At 38.9% G+C, this 19,654-nt stretch overlaps 1 protein-coding gene across 3 annotated transcripts in view; it reads left to right on the top strand.

The window, feature by feature from the left end:
- LOC143042523 (alpha-1,3-mannosyl-glycoprotein 4-beta-N-acetylglucosaminyltransferase B-like) overlaps positions 1–19,654 on the top strand; it is a 64,470-nt gene that overhangs the window by 23,938 nt on the left and 20,878 nt on the right. For all 3 annotated transcript variants that reach the window (XM_076214888.1, XM_076214887.1, XM_076214889.1), the window contains exons 7-9: positions 1,288–1,401; positions 3,295–3,370; positions 9,586–9,700. In XM_076214888.1, the coding sequence (XP_076071003.1) occupies positions 1,288–1,401; positions 3,295–3,370; positions 9,586–9,700 (305 nt within the window). The remainder of the gene's footprint in view (positions 1–1,287; positions 1,402–3,294; positions 3,371–9,585; positions 9,701–19,654) is intronic.

Raw genomic sequence — 19,654 nt, forward strand, 5'->3', positions numbered from 1 at the left:
ATGTTTCAAAGTTTGTATAAAGGGTCCAACTGGCATATGGGTATTGTCCATGACCTTATTTGCATGGTTCAGTGACTGCTTGAAAAAATGACTCCTTTCATAAAGTGAAATACTCTATGTTAATGAGTAATAGGATAACCTATATTTGGTATTTGGGTTCCTTGCAGAGTCTACATTTGTGTCATTAAATCTTCACAGTGATCAAGGTTAAGTTAACATGGTCAAGTCTGTATCTCTGATACTATAAGCGAAAGGACAGCTATATTTAGTTTAAACATATTTATTTATAGTGAATTGGGAAACAAGTTATTGCAACTTATATTAATCCCTAGCTACTTTGCAGGTGCAAGTGCTGCCTTTTAGCAGCATTAGCCTGCTCTTTTTTGAAATCTACAAGGGTGTCTTTTACGTGCAAGAAATATGACTCTCTCTTTACACTTTGACCTCTAATTAATGGCTATCTAAATGGACAATGATAAGTTTTTGTGGTTTGTTCTGTTTCTCAGGTGTTATAAGCAACATGATAACTATATTTTGTATATGGAATGATTGTTAGGTTTACTTGTCTGTCTGGCAATGTTTATTTGACTATCTTAATGCATCATTGATGATGTTAAGATTATGTGATAAATGTAGTAAAACCTTCATATTACAGATTTTCAACATGAATTCAATCTTAATTAAAACAGACAAGATATTTCAGCATGTGCAATCTTGTTTAAAAATTATTATGGTTCATTTTATTATGCCACTTTTATGTATGCCAGGCATTATGTTATGTGGTCTGTGCTTAGTTCGTTCATCCGTCCATCCATTTGTTGGTCTGTCTTTCTCGCTTCAGGTTAAAGTTTTTGATCAAGGTCGTTTTTGATGAAGTTGAGGTCCAATCAACTTGAAAAATGTTCCATATGAAATGATCTTTCTAATTTTTATGCCAAATTAGCGTTTTAACCCCAATTTTCCACTGAACATAGAAAATGATAGTGCAAGTGCATCTGTGTACTATAGACACCTTGTTTTTTCTGTTAAATTCATGTACTGTAGTGAGGTACTGATGAATTACATGATTTTATTAGTGTGAGTGCTTTTATGATGATTTTCATTATACAAACATAATAAGTGTTGTTGATCTCTCTCTTAAGTTTATGTGTACATGTCAAAACATTGTTTATAAGAATGATGTGTAGATTTTTCTAAATTTTTTTTCAGAAACATTGTGAAAACCATAAATAAAAAATTATCAAATTATGAAAATGATTTATGTATAAACATGTTTTTTTTCTTCAGTTTTCCAAAGCAAGTTGAGTCCGGATTAATTGAAGTTATATCTCCATCAGAAGACTTTTATCCTAATCTAAATGATATACCATTAACTTATGGTGATACAAAGGAGAGGGTAAAGTAAGCATTTCTCTTAGGTACAGTCCCAAATCCATTCATTGAAAACAAGACATTCATGTACAAGAAAAAGAACAGTTCTGTATGCAAATTAAATGGGGATGTTTAGTTTATTGTACCAAATACAAATTTTAAGATGCCAATGTGACAGCTATATCCACTGATTTCAAAAGACATTGAAGTAAGCAACTAAAGCTCACCATATGGCCTTCATCAATTAACAAAACCAATACCTATTATAAGCTATATTAAACATAAACAATAAAACCTGCAGCCTAATTTATGCTAATTAATAAACTAAACAAAAACCCTATGACAGCAGTTAATGCCAACCACTGAGTTACAGGCTCCTGACTTGTGTACAGATACACAGCAGTTAATGCCAACCACTGAGTTACAGGCTCCTGACTTGTGTACAGATACACAGCAGTCAATGCCAACCACTGAGTTACAGGCACCTGACTTGTGTACAGATACACAGCAGTCAATGCCAACCACTGAGTTACAGGCTCCTGACTTGTGCACAGATACACAGCAGTCAATGCCAACCACTGAGTTACAGGCTCCTGACTTGTGTACAGATACACAGCAGTTAATGCCAACCACTGAGTTACAGGCACCTGACTTGTGTACAGATACACAGCAGTCAATGCCAACCACTGAGTTACAGGCACCTGACTTGTGTACAGATACACAGCAGTCAATGCCAACCACTGAGTTACAGGCACCTGACTTGTGTACAGATACACAGCAGTCAATGCCAACCACTGAGTTACAGGCTCCTGACTTGTGTACAGATACACAGCAGTCAATGCCAACCACTGAGTTACAGGCTCCTGACTTGTGTACAGATACACAGCAGTTAATGCCAACCACTGAGTTACAGGCTCCTGACTTGTGTACAGATACACAGCAGTTAATGCCAACCACTGAGTTACAGGCTCCTGACTTGTGTACAGATACACAGCAGTTAATGCCAACCACTGAGTTACAGGCTCCTGACTTGTGTACAGATACACAGCCGTTAATGCCAACCACTGAGTTACAGGCTCCTGACTTGTGTACAGATACACAGCCGTTAATGCCAACCACTGAGTTACAGGCTCCTGACTTGTGTACAGATACACAGCCGTTAATGCCAACCACTGAGTTACAGGCTCCTGACTTGTGTACAGATACACAGCAGTCAATGCCAACCACTGAGTTACAGGCTCCTGACTTGTGTACAGATACACAGCAGTCAATGCCAACCACTGAGTTACAGGCTCCTGACTTGTGTACAGATACACAGCAGTTAATGCCAACCACTGAGTTACAGGCTCCTGACTTGTGTACAGATACACAGCAGTTAATGCCAACCACTGAGTTACAGGCTCCTGACTTGTGTACAGATACACAGCCGTTAATGCCAACCACTGAGTTACAGGCTCCTGACTTGTGTACAGATACACAGCAGTTAATGCCAACCACTGAGTTACAGGCTCCTGACTTGTGTACAGATACACAGCAGTTAATGCCAACCACTGAGTTACAGGCTCCTGACTTGTGTACAGATACACAGCAGTTAATGCCAACCACTGAGTTACAGGCTCCTGACTTGTGTACAGATACACAGCAGTTAATGCCAACCACTGAGTTACAGGCTCCTGACTTGTGTACAGATACACAGCAGTTAATGCCAACCACTGAGTTACAGGCTCCTGACTTGTGTACAGATACATAAAGAATGTGATGGGGGTTTAACATGTTTGTGAACAATCAACCTTCCTTCTAACCTGGGACACTGCACAACATAAGTACAAAATATATCGGAAAAGGTTTGACTGTTAAAAAGATATTCTTGAAGAATAAAATCTTCTCTATGTCACCATGATATTCAACTTTTTATATTGACAGATGGAGGACAAAACAAAACCTGGATTTTTCCTTTCTTATGCTGTATGCCAGAACAAGAGGGATTTATTATGTTCAGGTAACATTATGACACAGTGTATACCGGGTAATCAGCTTGGTAAATTAGTTTTCAACAAATAAACAAGTTTTTTTTGTCCACCACTTCCTAGAGTAAAGATGGATTTATTCCTTAAAATACAATTAACTCTCAAATTAGCATGAATATTCAAAATGTTTGCACACAAACTATTATTGCCTTAGTGTTATAAAACCGGCAGTTTATGTTTGTTTTGGGAATAACTTACTGAATATATACTTTTATAAAAAGATTCTTTGTTTCAAATAATAACTATTATAGCAGTGTTTTGTGGTCTGGTTAATGGTGACTTATAGGTAATTATCCCCTTTCAGTTTGTAGAGTTTAGCCTGTTATACAAACATATCTAGTTTATGTCTATGTATTAAATGTCTCAACATTGATAGTCAAGAAAAAGTCCATGTGACAATTGTCCATTGAGATGATTACAAAAAGCAATCACAATATTTGATTTTCAAATTATCATCCAATTAGGTATTGCCATCACTTGGTGATATAGATCAAATGAACAAGTTGGTCAAAAGGTTAATGTATTCTTTGGTGCGTCACTAACTAAAGATATTAGGCCAAATTGTATTGATGTTTTCTAAATAAATGAAAATGATACTTTGAAAATATTTTAGAAACCCCATTCAATGAACAAAACAACAACTCTTTCAATGTGGTATGATTACAATTTAGACAAGTATCCACAAACGAAGGATATAAAGATTTAAACAACTAAACGTCAAAATAAGACTTTCAACAATGAGCAAAAAAACATATCTTATTGTAAGTAATAAAAGGCATGTTTTTAATTATGATCTAAGAAAACAAACTATTATCTGTATTGCCACCATTTTATTTACAGATTCAGGTGCATGCTTTGTGACATAATGGGTAATTTGTTGAGTTAATGGTTTTATTGCACTAACATGTGATAGTTGCTTTAATTTTGTTTTCTTTATATTCTGTTTATGTTTGTATTGGTTATGACTTATAACCTGATTAGGCATGGCTGATAAATACTTGTAGGGCAAGCATAACTTCAGGTCATGTAACTCATCATTTATCTTTGACATCTTAGAATTTATATAGATACGTTGATTAGATTAGTATCACTATTGCCTTTTCTTGAATACACTATTGGTATATAACCTATCCATTTAAGCCATGCCCAGTCAGTATTGCTTGGTTCATACAATTTGAATCAAGTGGCTCCCCTTGATAGACTACACAGTTTTCATCCAAACATTTCCTTTAACACCTTTAATTTTAATTTTTTAATATCTTGATAAATATTATAAAAAGATTTACCTCTTTTAAATTGAAGTTGTTGAGACATGGTCTGTGACAAAGATATTGTCCTTTGATAAAGACTGTTATTCTTCCTCACACTATACTGTTTAGACTGTTATTCTTCCTCACACTATACTGTTTAGACTGTTATTCTTCCCTTCTCTGTTAAGAATGTTATTCTTCCTTTCTCTGTTAAGACTGTTATTCTTCCTCACTCTGCTAAAACTGTTATTCTTCCTCACTCTGCTAAGACTGTTATTCTTCCTTTCTCTGTTAAGAATGTTATTCTTCCTTTCTCTGTTAAGACTGTTATTCTTCCTTTCTCTGTTAAGACTGTTATTCTTCCTTACTCTGCTAAGACTGTTATTCTTCCTCACTCTGCTAAAACTGTTATTCTTCCTCACTCTGCTAAGACTGTTATTCTTCCTTTCTCTGTTAAGAATGTTATTCTTCCTTTCTCTGTTAAGACTGTTATTCTTCCTTACTCTGCTAAGACTGTTATTCTTCCTCACTCTGCTAAGACTGTTATTTTTACTTTCTCTGTTAAGAATGTTATTCTTCCTCACTCTGCTAAGACTGTTATTTTTACTTTCTCTGTTAAGAATGTTATTCTTCCTCACTCTGCTAAGACTGTTATTCTTCCTTTCTCTGTTTAGACTGTTATTCTTCCTCACTCTGTTTTGACTGTTTTTCTTCCACACTCTGTTAAAATTGTTATTCTTCCTCACACTATACTGTTAAAATTGTTATTCTACCTCACACTATACTGTAAAGACTGTTATTCTTCCTCACTCTGTTAAAACGGTTATTCTTCCTTACACTATACTGTTAAGGCTGTTATTCTTCCTCACACTTTACTGTTAAGGCTGTTATTCTTCCTCACACTTTACTGTTAAGGCTGTTATTCTTCCTCACACTTTACTGTTAAGGCTGTTATTCTTCCTCACACTATACTGTTAAGACTGTTATTCTTCCTCACACTTTACTGTTAAGGCTGTTATTCTTCCTCACACTTTACTGTTAAGACTGTTATTCTTCCTCACACTTTACTGTTAAGACTGTTATTCTTCCTCACACTTTACTTTATCTTTGACATCTTAGAAAGTAAGAAAATTGGTACCGTTAATTTTATTACTACCACTGGGTCGATGCCTCTGCTGGTGGACTATTAGTCCCCGAGGGTATCACCACCTCAGTAGCCAGTACTTCGGTACTGACATGAAAATACGGATTTTTTGTGTTATTAAAATTTACTGTTACAAAATGATAGAAATTATTATAAATTAAGGAATGCATCTCCCTCATGCAAAGCTCTGGTTCCTTTCACGGATTTGGCTATACTTTTTGGACCTTTTGGATTATAGCTCTTCATCTTTTATATAAGCTTTGGATTTCAAATATTTTGGCCACGAGCATCACTGAAGAGACATGTATTGTCGAAATGCGCATCTGGTGCAAGAAAATTGGTACCGTTAATTTTATTACTACCACTGGGTCGATGCCTCTGCTGGTGGACTATTAGTCCCCGAGGGTATCACCACCTCAGTAGCCAGTACTTCGGTACTGACATGAAAATACGGATTTTTTGTGTTATTAAAATTTACTGTTACAAAATGATAGAAATTATTATAAATTAAGGAATGCATCTCCCTCATGCAAAGCTCTGGTTCCTTTCACGGATTTGGCTATACTTTTTGGACCTTTTGGATTATAGCTCTTCATCTTTTATATAAGCTTTGGATTTCAAATATTTTGGCCACGAGCATCACTGAAGAGACATGTATTGTCGAAATGCGCATCTGGTGCCAGAAAATTGGTACCGTTAATTTTATTACTACCACTGGGTCGATGCCTCTGCTGGTGGACTATTAGTCCCCGAGGGTATCACCACCTCAGTAGCCAGTACTTCGGTACTGACATGAAAATACGGATTTTTTGTGTTATTAAAATTTACTGTTACAAAATGATAGAAATTATTATAAATTAAGGAATGCATCTCCCTCATGCAAAGCTCTGGTTCCTTTCACGGATTTGGCTATACTTTTTGGACCTTTTGGATTATAGCTCTTCATCTTTTATATAAGCTTTGGATTTCAAATATTTTGGCCACAAGCATCACTGAAGAGACATGTATTGTCGAAATGCGCATCTGGTGCAAGAAAATTGGTACCGTTAATTTTATTACTACCACTGGGTCGATGCCTCTGCTGGTGGACTATTAGTCCCCGAGGGTATCACCACCTCAGTAGCCAGTACTTCGGTACTGACATGAAAATACGGATTTTTTGTGTTATTAAAATTTACTGTTACAAAATGATAGAAATTATTATAAATTAAGGAATGCATCTCCCTCATGCAAAGCTCTGGTTCCTTTCACGGATTTGGCTATACTTTTTGGACCTTTTGGATTATAGCTCTTCATCTTTTATATAAGCTTTGGATTTCAAATATTTTGGCCACGAGCATCACTGAAGAGACATGTATTGTCGAAATGCGCATCTGGTGCAAGAAAATTGGTACCGTTAATTTTATTACTACCACTGGGTCGATGCCTCTGCTGGTGGACTATTAGTCCCCGAGGGTATCACCACCTCAGTAGCCAGTACTTCGGTACTGACATGAAAATACGGATTTTTTGTGTTATTAAAATTTACTGTTACAAAATGATAGAAATTATTATAAATTAAGGAATGCATCTCCCTCATGCAAAGCTCTGGTTCCTTTCACGGATTTGGCTATACTTTTTGGACCTTTTGGATTATAGCTCTTCATCTTTTATATAAGCTTTGGATTTCAAATATTTTGGCCACGAGCATCACTGAAGAGACATGTATTGTCGAAATGCGCATCTGGTGCAAGAAAATTGGTACCGTTAATTTTATTACTACCACTGGGTCGATGCCTCTGCTGGTGGACTATTAGTCCCCGAGGGTATCACCACCTCAGTAGCCAGTACTTCGGTACTGACATGAAAATACGGATTTTTTGTGTTATTAAAATTTACTGTTACAAAATGATAGAAATTATTATAAATTAAGGAATGCATCTCCCTCATTACTGTTAAGACTGTCATTCTTCCTCACACTTTACTGTTAAGGCTGTTATTCTTCCTCACACTTTACTGTTAAGACTGTTATTCTTCCTCACACTTTACTGTTAAGACTGTTATTCTTCCTTTCTCCTTCCTCACACTATACTGTAAAGACTTTTATTCTTCCTCATTCTATACTGTTAAGACTTTTTTTCTTCCACACTCTGTTAAGACTGTTATTCTTCCTCACTGTTTAGACATTTTATAGAGAATTTTTTAATTTTTTCTGAAAAAGTCTGAAATTTGTCTTAATATCGTTTCATACAAATTTCCATTTCTTAATTATTAGCTCACCTTTCCAAAAGGAAATGTGAGCTTTTGCCATCACTTGGCGTCCGTCGTCGTCCCTCTGTTGTCGTCGTAAACTATTTCAAAGATCTTCTCCTCTGAAACTACTGAACCAATTCAAACCAAACTTCATCTGATTGATTCCTAGGGTTTCTAGAAAATAAAGTTTGTGTTTTACTTCCCATTTCATCAAAAAACATGGCCGCCATGGCTAAAAATAGAACATAGGGGTAAAATGCAGTTTTTAGCTTATAACTCAAAAACCAAAGCCTTTAGAGCAAATCTGACATGGGATAAAATTGTTTATCAGGTCAAGATCTATCTGCCCTGAAATTTTCAGATGAATCGGACAACCCGTTGTTAGGTTGCTGCCCCTGAATTGGTAATTTTAAGGAAATTTTGCTGTTTTTGGTTATTATCATGAATATTATTATAGATAGAGATAAACTGTAAACAGCAAAAATGTTCAGCAAAGTAAGATTTACAAATAAGTCAACATGACCGAAATGGTCAGTTGACCTCTTTAGGAGTTATGGCCCTTTATAGTCAGTTTTTAACCATTTCCGTGAATCTTAGTTATCTTTTACAAAAATCTTCTCCTCTGAAACTACTGGGCCAAATTGAACCAAACTTGGCAACAATCATCATTGGGGTATTTAGTTTAAAAATTGTGTCCGGTGACCCGTCCAACCAACCAAGATGGCCACCATGGCTAAAAATAGAACATAGGGGTAAAATCAGTTTTTGGCTTATAACTCAAAAACCAAAGCATTTAGAGCAAATCTGACATGGGGTAAAATTGTTTATCAGGTCAAGATCTATCTGCCCTGAAATTTTCAGATGAATCGGACAACCCATTGTTGGGTTGCCGCCCCTGAATTGGTAATTTTAAGGAAATTTTGCTGTTTTTGGTTATTATCTTTAATATTATTATAGATGTAGATAAACTGTAAACAGCAATAATGTAATGCTTGGGGTATACAATGTTTTTTTATACTTTTATCATAAATTATATTATGAACACGAGACAAACGAGACATTTCAGTGTGTCCACTCTTGTTTTTGCTTTTGAAGAAGATATGACAGAATTGAAGAACCATTTATATAAATTGAAAACCCAAAATAATCATTCATGGAAGATTTAAGCAAAAAATTTAAAGTGAGCGATTCAGGCTCTTGAGAGCCTCTTGTTAATTGTCATTCTGATAAATGATGGAGTTGATTTCTAGTGATATCTCCTACAATTTTAAGCTGTTATAATTCTATAGTATAGCAAGATTAATGTCTATAAATTAAGAATCATTCCAGACTTATTCATGTAAGTTAAAATATTATTTCATAGATAAATATCTATATACCATTTTTTTAGATCAGAAAGATTGTTATTTGTTATGGTTTCTTCAGCATATTGTATAAAATGATTACAGAAATATAAAATGAAGTTAATGGTGATAAATTTGATCAGTTTTTCATTTAGAAACTGAATTAATCAAACAATGTTGAAACATTTGCACTTCTATGATATGATTTTGTTTTAAAGTTAGAAGATGATGTGCTGGCCAAGCCTGGTTACTTTACCATTATGAAAACATTTGCTGAACAGCAGTCACAGAAAGACTGGATTCTTTTGGAGTTTTCATCACTTGGATTTATTGGTACGTTTTATCATGCTTTTTATTATAGTTTAATTCATGTTAAAAAAGCAATGTGAGCACGATCAATGTTTTTACAACCCTATAAAATTTTAAATTATAAAAGGAAGCATTCAATTCTTATAACTACATGTTTCTGCCTACAACCATGAACCTATTTTTTCCAAGCTTTATTTAACATTGTCAAGGATAGCACTTTCAGTCAGTCATACCTGTTGTTTGAGTGTTTCAAAATTGCTCCTATAATAATTACATGATATTAGGAATAGGTGCTGTCAGAGTGGTCTTAGTAGTCAGAACTACTGTGTCACAAGTCTATCATAGTCAGAGTGGTCTAATTAGTCAGACATACTGTGTCATTGTCAGAGTGGTTTAAGTAGCCAGAACTACTGTATCACTAGCTTGTCATAGTCAGAGTGGTCTAATTAGTCAGACATACTGTGTCATTGTCAGAGTGGTTTAAGTAGCCAGAACTACTGTATCATTGTTAGAGTGGTGTAAGTAGTCAGAACTAGTGTGTCACTAGCTTGTCATAGTCAGAGTGATCTAAGTAGTCAGAACTAGTGTGTCACTAGCTTGTCATAGTCAGAGTGATCTAAGAAGTCAGAACTAGTGTGTCACTAGCCTGTCATTGTCAGAGTGGTCTTAGTAGTCAGAACAACTGTGTCACTAGCCTGTCATAGTCAGAGTGGTCTTAGTAGTCAGAACTACTGTGTCACTAGCTTGTCATAGTCAGAGTGGTCTTAGTAGTCAGAACTAGTGTGTCACTAGCTTGTCATAGTCAGAGTGATCTAAGAAGTCAGAACTAGTGTGTCACTAGCCTGTCATTGTCAGAGTGGTCTTAGTAGTCAGAACAACTGTGTCACTAGCCTGTCATAGTCAGAGTGGTCTTAGTAGTCAGAACAACTGTGTCACTAGCTTGTCATAGTCAGAGTGGTCTGAGAAGTCAGAACTAGTGTGTCACTAGCCTGTCATTGTCAGAGTGGTCTTAGTAGTCAGAACAACTGTGTCACTAGCTTGTCATAGTCAGAGTGGTCTTAGTAGTCAGAACTACTGTGTCACTAGCTTGTCATAGTCAGAGTGGTCTAAGTAGTCAGAACAACTGTGTCACTAGCTTGTCATAGTCAGAGTGGTCTTAGTAGTCAGAACAACTGTGTCACTAGCCTGTCATAGTCAGAGTGGTCTAAGAAGTCAGAACTACTGTGTCACTAGCCTGTCATAGTCAGAGTGGTCTAAGTAGTCAGAACTAGTGTGTCACTAGCTTGTCATAGTCAGAGTGATCTAAGAAGTCAGAACTACTGTGTCACTAGCTTGTCATAGTCAGAGTGATCTAAGAAGTCAGAACTAGTGTGTCACTAGCCTGTCATTGTCAGAGTGGTCTTAGTAGTCAGAACAACTGTGTCACTAGCTTGTCATAGTCAGAGTGGTCTTAGTAGTCAGAACTACTGTGTCATTGTCAGAGTGGTCTTAGTAGTCAGAATAACTGTGTCACTAGCCTGTCATAGTCAGAGTGGTCTTAGTAGTCAGAACTACTGTGTCACTAGCTTTTCATAGTCAGAGTGGTCTTAGTAGTCAGAACTACTGTGTCACTAGCTTGTCATAGTCAGAGTGGTTTAAGAAGTCAGAACTATTGTGTCACTAGCCTGTCATAGTCAGAGTGGTCTTAGTAGTCAGAACTACTGTGTCATTGTCAGAGTGGTCTTAGTAGTCAGAACAACTGTGTCACTAGCTTGTCATAGTCAGAGTGGTCTAAGAAGTCAGAACTAGTGTGTCACTAGCCTGTCATAGTCAGAGTGGTCTTAGTAGTCAGAACTACTGTGTCACTAGCTTGTCATAGTCAGAGTGGTCTAAGAAGTCAGAACTAGTGTGTCACTAGCCTGTCATTGTCAGAGTGGTCTTAGTAGTCAGAACAACTGTGTCACTAGCCTGTCATAGTCAGAGTGGTCTAAGAAGTCAGAACTACTGTGTCACTAGCTTGTCATAGTCAGAGTGGTCTTAGTAGTCAGAACTACTGTGTCACAAGCCTATCATAGTCAGAGTGGTCTAACTAGTCAGACATACTGTGTCATTGTCAGAGTGGTTTAAGTAGCCAGAACTACTGTATCATTGTTAGAGTGGTGTAAGTAGTCAGAACTACTGTGTCACTAGCTTGTCATAGTCAGAGTGGTCTAAGAAGTCAGAACTAGTGTGTCACTAGCCTGTCATAGTCAGAGTGGTCTTAGTAGTCAGAACTACTGTGTCATTGTCAGAGTGATCTAAGAAGTCAGAACTAGTGTGTCACTAGCCTGTCATAGTCAGAGTGGTCTTAGTAGTCAGAACAACTGTGTCACTAGCTTGTCATAGTCAGAGTGGTCTAAGTAGTCAGAACTAGTGTGTCACTAGCTTGTCATAGTCAGAGTGATCTAAGAAGTCAGAACTACTGTGTCACTAGCTTGTCATAGTCAGAGTGATCTAAGAAGTCAGAACTAGTGTGTCACTAGCCTGTCATTGTCAGAGTGGTCTTAGTAGTCAGAACAACTGTGTCACTAGCTTGTCATAGTCAGAGTGGTCTTAGTAGTCAGAACTACTGTGTCATTGTCAGAGTGGTCTTAGTAGTCAGAATAACTGTGTCACTAGCCTGTCATAGTCAGAGTGGTCTTAGTAGTCAGAACTACTGTGTCACTAGCTTTTCATAGTCAGAGTGGTCTTAGTAGTCAGAACTACTGTGTCACTAGCTTGTCATAGTCAGAGTGGTTTAAGAAGTCAGAACTATTGTGTCACTAGCCTGTCATAGTCAGAGTGGTCTTAGTAGTCAGAACTACTGTGTCATTGTCAGAGTGGTCTTAGTAGTCAGAACAACTGTGTCACTAGCTTGTCATAGTCAGAGTGGTCTAAGAAGTCAGAACTAGTGTGTCACTAGCCTGTCATAGTCAGAGTGGTCTTAGTAGTCAGAACTACTGTGTCACTAGCTTGTCATAGTCAGAGTGGTCTAAGAAGTCAGAACTAGTGTGTCACTAGCCTGTCATTGTCAGAGTGGTCTTAGTAGTCAGAACAACTGTGTCACTAGCCTGTCATAGTCAGAGTGGTCTAAGAAGTCAGAACTACTGTGTCACTAGCTTGTCATAGTCAGAGTGGTCTTAGTAGTCAGAACTACTGTGTCACAAGCCTATCATAGTCAGAGTGGTCTAACTAGTCAGACATACTGTGTCATTGTCAGAGTGGTTTAAGTAGCCAGAACTACTGTATCATTGTTAGAGTGGTGTAAGTAGTCAGAACTACTGTGTCACTAGCTTGTCATAGTCAGAGTGGTCTAAGAAGTCAGAACTAGTGTGTCACTAGCCTGTCATAGTCAGAGTGGTCTTAGTAGTCAGAACTACTGTGTCATTGTCAGAGTGATCTAAGAAGTCAGAACTAGTGTGTCACTAGCCTGTCATAGTCAGAGTGGTCTTAGTAGTCAGAACAACTGTGTCACTAGCTTGTCATAGTCAGAGTGGTCTAAGAAGTCAGAACTAGTGTGTCACTAGCCTGTCATAGTCAGAGTGGTCTAAGTAGTCAGAACTACTGTGTCACTAGCTTGTCATAGTCAGAGTGGTCTTAGTAGTCAGAACTACTGTGTCACTAGCTTGTCATAGTCAGAGTGGTCTAAGAAGTCAGAACTAGTGTGTCACTAGCCTGTCATAGTCAGAGTGGTCTTAGTAGTCAGAACAACTGTGTCACTAGCTTGTCATAGTCAGAGTGGTCTAAGAAGTCAGAACTAGTGTGTCACTAGCCTGTCATAGTCAGAGTGGTCTTAGTAGTCAGAACTACTGTGTCACTAGCTTGTCATAGTCAGAGTGGTCTTAGTAGTCAGAACTACTGTGTCACTAGCTTGTCATAGTCAGAGTGGTCTTAGTAGTCAGAACAACTGTGTCACTAGCTTGTCATAGTCAGAGTGGTCTAAGAAGTCAGAACTAGTGTGTCACTAGCCTGTCATAGTCAGAGTGGTCTTAGTAGTCAGAACAACTGTGTCACTAGCTTGTCATAGTCAGAGTGGTCTAAGAAGTCAGAACTAGTGTGTCACTAGCCTGTCATAGTCAGAGTGGTCTTAGTAGTCAGAACTACTGTGTCACTAGCTTGTCATAGTCAGAGTGGTTTAAGAAGTCAGAACTATTGTGTCACTAGCCTGTCATAGTCAGAGTGGTCTTAGTAGTCAGAACTACTGTGTCATTGTCAGAGTGGTCTTAGTAGTCAGAACAACTGTGTCACTAGCTTGTCATAGTCAGAGTGGTCTAAGAAGTCAGAACTAGTGTGTCACTAGCCTGTCATAGTCAGAGTGGTCTTAGTAGTCAGAACTACTGTGTCACTAGCTTGTCATAGTCAGAGTGGTCTAAGAAGTCAGAACTAGTGTGTCACTAGCCTGTCATTGTCAGAGTGGTCTTAGTAGTCAGAACAACTGTGTCACTAGCCTGTCATAGTCAGAGTGGTCTAAGAAGTCAGAACTACTGTGTCACTAGCTTGTCATAGTCAGAGTGGTCTTAGTAGTCAGAACTACTGTGTCACAAGCCTATCATAGTCAGAGTGGTCTAACTAGTCAGACATACTGTGTCATTGTCAGAGTGGTTTAAGTAGCCAGAACTACTGTATCATTGTTAGAGTGGTGTAAGTAGTCAGAACTACTGTGTCACTAGCTTGTCATAGTCAGAGTGGTCTAAGAAGTCAGAACTAGTGTGTCACTAGCCTGTCATAGTCAGAGTGGTCTTAGTAGTCAGAACTACTGTGTCATTGTCAGAGTGATCTAAGAAGTCAGAACTAGTGTGTCACTAGCCTGTCATAGTCAGAGTGGTCTTAGTAGTCAGAACAACTGTGTCACTAGCTTGTCATAGTCAGAGTGGTCTAAGAAGTCAGAACTAGTGTGTCACTAGCCTGTCATAGTCAGAGTGGTCTAAGTAGTCAGAACTACTGTGTCACTAGCTTGTCATAGTCAGAGTGGTCTTAGTAGTCAGAACTACTGTGTCACTAGCTTGTCATAGTCAGAGTGGTCTAAGAAGTCAGAACTAGTGTGTCACTAGCCTGTCATAGTCAGAGTGGTCTTAGTAGTCAGAACAACTGTGTCACTAGCTTGTCATAGTCAGAGTGGTCTAAGAAGTCAGAACTAGTGTGTCACTAGCCTGTCATAGTCAGAGTGGTCTTAGTAGTCAGAACTACTGTGTCACTAGCTTGTCATAGTCAGAGTGGTCTTAGTAGTCAGAACTACTGTGTCACTAGCTTGTCATAGTCAGAGTGGTCTTAGTAGTCAGAACAACTGTGTCACTAGCTTGTCATAGTCAGAGTGGTCTAAGAAGTCAGAACTAGTGTGTCACTAGCCTGTCATAGTCAGAGTGGTCTTAGTAGTCAGAACAACTGTGTCACTAGCTTGTCATAGTCAGAGTGGTCTAAGAAGTCAGAACTAGTGTGTCACTAGCCTGTCATAGTCAGAGTGGTCTTAGTAGTCAGAACTACTGTGTCACTAGCTTGTCATAGTCAGAGTGGTCTAAGTAGTCAGAACTACTGTGTCACTAGCTTGTCATAGTCAGAGTGGTCTAAGAAGTCAGAACTAGTGTGTCACTAGCCTGTCATAGTCAGAGTGGTCTTAGTAGTCAGAACAACTGTGTCACTAGCTTGTCATAGTCAGAGTGGTCTAAGAAGTCAGAACTAGTGTGTCACTAGCCTGTCATAGTCAGAGTGGTCTTAGTAGTCAGAACTACTGTGTCACTAGCTTGTCATAGTCAGAGTGGTCTAAGAAGTCAGAACTAGTGTGTCACTAGCCTGTCATAGTCAGAGTGGTCTAAGTAGTCAGAACTAGTGTGTCACTAGCCTGTCATAGTCAGAGTGGTCTTAGTAGTCAGAACTACTGTGTCACTAGCCTTTCATAGTCAGAGTGGTCTTAGTAGTCAGAACTACTGTGTCACTAGCTTGTCATAGTCAGAGTGGTCTAAGAAGTCAGAACTAGTGTGTCACTAGCCTGTCATAGTCAGAGTGGTCTAAGTAGTCAGAACTAGTGTGTCACTAGCCTGTCATAGTCAGAGTGGTCTAAGAAGTCAGAACTAGTGTGTCACTAGCCTGTCATAGTCAGAGTGGTCTAAGTAGTCAGAACTACTGTGTCACTAGCTTGTCATAGTCAGAGTGGTCTAACTAGTCAGACATACTGTGTCATTGTCAGAGTGGTTTAAGTAGCCAGAACTACTGTATCATTGTAAGAGTGGTGTAAGTAGTCAGAACTACTGTGTCACTAGCTTGTCATAGTCAGAGGGATCTTAGTAGTCAGAACTACTGTATCATTGTCAGAGTGATCTAAGAAGTCAGAACTAGTGTGTCACTAGCCTGTCATAGTCAGAGTGGTCTTAGTAGTCAGAACTACTGTGTCACTAGCTTGTCATAGTCAGAGTGGTCTAAGAAGTCAGAACTAGTGTGTCACTAGCCTGTCATAGTCAGAGTGGTCTAAGAAGTCAGAACTAGTGTGTTACTAGCCTGTCATAGTCAGAGTGGTCTTAGTAGTCAGAACTACTGTGTCACTAGCTTGTCATAGTCAGAGTGGTCTAAGAAGTCAGAACTACTGTGTCACTAGCCTGTCATAGTCAGAGTGGTCTAAGAAGTCAGAACTAGTGTGTCACTAGCCTGTCATAGTCAGAGTGGTCTTAGTAGTCAGAACTACTGTGTCACTAGCTTGTCATAGTCAGAGGGATCTTAGTAGTCAGAACTACTGTATCATTGTCAGAGTGATCTAAGAAGTCAGAACTACTGTGTCACTAGCTTGTCATAGTCAGAGTGGTCTTAGTAGTCAGAACTACTGTGTCACTAGCTTGTCATAGTCAGAGTGGTCTAAGTAGTCAGAACTACTGTGTAACAAGCCTATCATAGTCAGAGTGGTCTAATTAGTCAGACATATTGTGTCATTGTCAGAGTGGTTTAAGTAGCCAAAACTACTGTATCATTGTTAGAGTGGTGTAAGTAGTCAGAACTACTGTGTCACTAGCTTGTCATAGTCAGAGTGGTCTTAGTAGTCAGACATACTGTGTCATTGTCAGAGTGGTTTAAGTAGCCAAAACTACTGTATCATTGTTAGAGTGGTGTAAGACGTCAGAACTACTGTGTCACTAGCTTGTCATAGTCAGAGGGATCTTAGTAGTCAGAACTACTGTATCATTGTCAGAGTGATCTAAGAAGTCAGAACTACTGTGTCACTAGCCTGTCATAGTCAGAGTGGTCTTAGTAGTCAGAACTAGTGTGTCACTAGCCTGTCATAGTCAGAGTGATCTAAGAAGTCAGAACTACTGTGTCACTAGCTTGTCATAGTCAGAGTGATCTAAGAAGTCAGAACTAGTGTGTCACTAGCCTGTCATAGTCAGAGTGGTCTTAGTAGTCAGAACTACTGTGTCACTAGCTTTTCATAGTCAGAGTGGTCTTAGTAGTCAGAACTACTGTGTCACTAGCTTGTCATAGTCAGAGTGGTCTAAGAAGTCAGAACTAGTGTGTCACTAGCCTGTCATAGTCAGAGTGGTCTTAGTAGTCAGAACTACTGTGTCATTGTCAGAGTGGTCTTAGTAGTCAGAACAACTGTGTCACTAGCTTGTCATAGTCAGAGTGGTCTAAGAAGTCAGAACTACTGTGTCACTAGCTTGTCATAGTCAGAGTGGTCTAAGAAGTCAGAACTAGTGTGTCACTAGCCTGTCATAGTCAGAGTGATCTAAGAAGTCAGAACTACTGTGTCACTAGCTTGTCATAGTCAGAGTGATCTAAGAAGTCAGAACTAGTATGTCACTAGCCTGTCATAGTCAGAGTGGTCTTAGTAGTCAGAACTACTGTGTCACTAGCTTGTCATAGTCAGAGTGGTCTAAGAAGTCAGAACTAGTGTGTCACTAGCCTGTCATAGTCAGAGTGGTCTTAGTAGTCAGAACTACTGTGTCACTAGCTTGTCATAGTCAGAGTGGTCTAAGAAGTCAGAACTAGTGTGTCACTAGCCTGTCATAGTCAGAGTGGTCTAAGTAGTCAGAACTAGTGTGTCACTAGCTTGTCATAGTCAGAGTGATCTAAGAAGTCAGAACTAGTGTGTCACTAGCCTGTCATAGTCAGAGTGGTCTTAGTAGTCAGAACTACTGTGTCACTAGCTTGTCATAGTCAGAGTGGTCTAAGAAGTCAGAACTAGTGTGTCACTAGCCTGTCATAGTCAGAGTGGTCTTAGTAGTCAGAACTACTGTGTCACTAGCTTGTCATAGTCAGAGTGGTCTAAGAAGTCAGAACTAGTGTGTCACTAGCCTGTCATAGTCAGAGTGGTCTTAGTAGTCAGAACTACTGTGTCATTGTCAGAGTGGTCTTAGTAGTCAGAACAACTGTGTCACTAGCTTGTCATAGTCAGAGTGGTCTAAGAAGTCAGAACTAGTGTGTCACTAGCTTGTCATAGTCAGAGTGGTCTAAGAAGTCAGAACTACTGTGTCACTAGCTTGTCATAGTCAGAGTGGTCTAAGAAGTCAGAACTACTGTGTCACTAACTTGTCATAGTCAGAGTGGTCTAAGAAGTCAGAACTAGTGTGTCACTAGCTTGTCATAGTCAGAGTGGTTTAAGAAGTCAGAACTACTGTGTCACTAGCTTGTCATAGTCAGAGTGGTCTAAGAAGTCAGAACTACTGTGTCACTAGCTTGTCATAGTCAGAGTGGTCTAAGAAGTCAGAACTACTGTGTCACTAGCTTTTCATAGTCAGAGTGGTCTTAGTAGTCAGAACTACTGTGTCACTAGCTTGTCATAGTCAGAGTGGTTTAAGAAGTCAGAACTATTGTGTCACTAGCCTGTCATAGTCAGAGTGGTCTTAGTAGTCAGAACTACTGTGTCATTGTCAGAGTGGTCTTAGTAGTCAGAACAACTGTGTCACTAGCTTGTCATAGTCAGAGTGGTCTAAGAAGTCAGAACTAGTGTGTCACTAGCCTGTCATAGTCAGAGTGGTCTTAGTAGTCAGAACTACTGTGTCACTAGCTTGTCATAGTCAGAGTGGTCTAAGAAGTCAGAACTAGTGTGTCACTAGCCTGTCATAGTCAGAGTGGTCTTAGTAGTCAGAACTACTGTGTCACTAGCTTGTCATAGTCAGAGTGGTCTAAGAAGTCAGAACTACTGTGTCACTAGCCTGTCATAGTCAGAGTGGTTTAAGAAGTCAGAACTAGTGTGTCACTAGCCTGTCATAGTCAGAGTGGTCTTAGTAGTCAGAACTACTGTATCACTAGCTTGTCATAGTCAGAGTGGTCTTAGTAGTCAGAACAACTGTGTCACTAGCCTGTCATAGTCAGAGTGGTTTAAGAAGTCAGAACTATTGTGTCACTAGCCTGTCATAGTCAGAGTGGTCTAAGAAGTCAGAACTAGTGTGTCACTAGCCTGTCATAGTCAGAGTGGTCTTAGTAGTCAGAACTACTGTGTCACTAGCTTGTCATAGTCAGAGTGGTCTAAGAAGTCAGAACTATTGTGTCACTAGCCTGTCATAGTCAGAGTGGTCTAAGAAGTCAGAACTAGTGTGTCACTAGCCTGTCATAGTCAGAGTGGTCTTAGTAGTCAGAACTACTGTGTCACTAGCTTGTCATAGTCAGAGTGGTCTTAGTAGTCAGAACTGCTGTGTCACTAGCTTGTCATAGTCAGAGTGGTCTAAGTAGTCAGAACTTCTGTGTCATTGTTAGAGTGGTTTAAGTAGTCCGAGCCCATAAAATAGTGAAGTTGTAAGTTGGAATCCCGCAGGTGGCAGTTGAATTCAACTCAAATCTCAATGGACAACGATTGTCATCTGACCAAAGGGGTTCCCCCCTTTCCCCACTACCCTCCTTGCACTCCTCAACACTAAAAAAACTGACTGCCACAATTGACACAAAAGTGGCTTTAAACACCAATCAGCCAATCATTGGTAAGAAGTTAGTGTAAAATAATTTCATGCCAAATTTTGAGCCTAATTAGATTACTTGAAAAAAAAATTATGATTTACTGCCACA

The sequence above is a fragment of the Mytilus galloprovincialis genome, chromosome 8, assembly GCF_965363235.1.
Source record: "Mytilus galloprovincialis chromosome 8, xbMytGall1.hap1.1, whole genome shotgun sequence".
In the NCBI taxonomy this organism is placed as follows: Eukaryota; Metazoa; Mollusca; class Bivalvia; order Mytilida; family Mytilidae; genus Mytilus; species Mytilus galloprovincialis.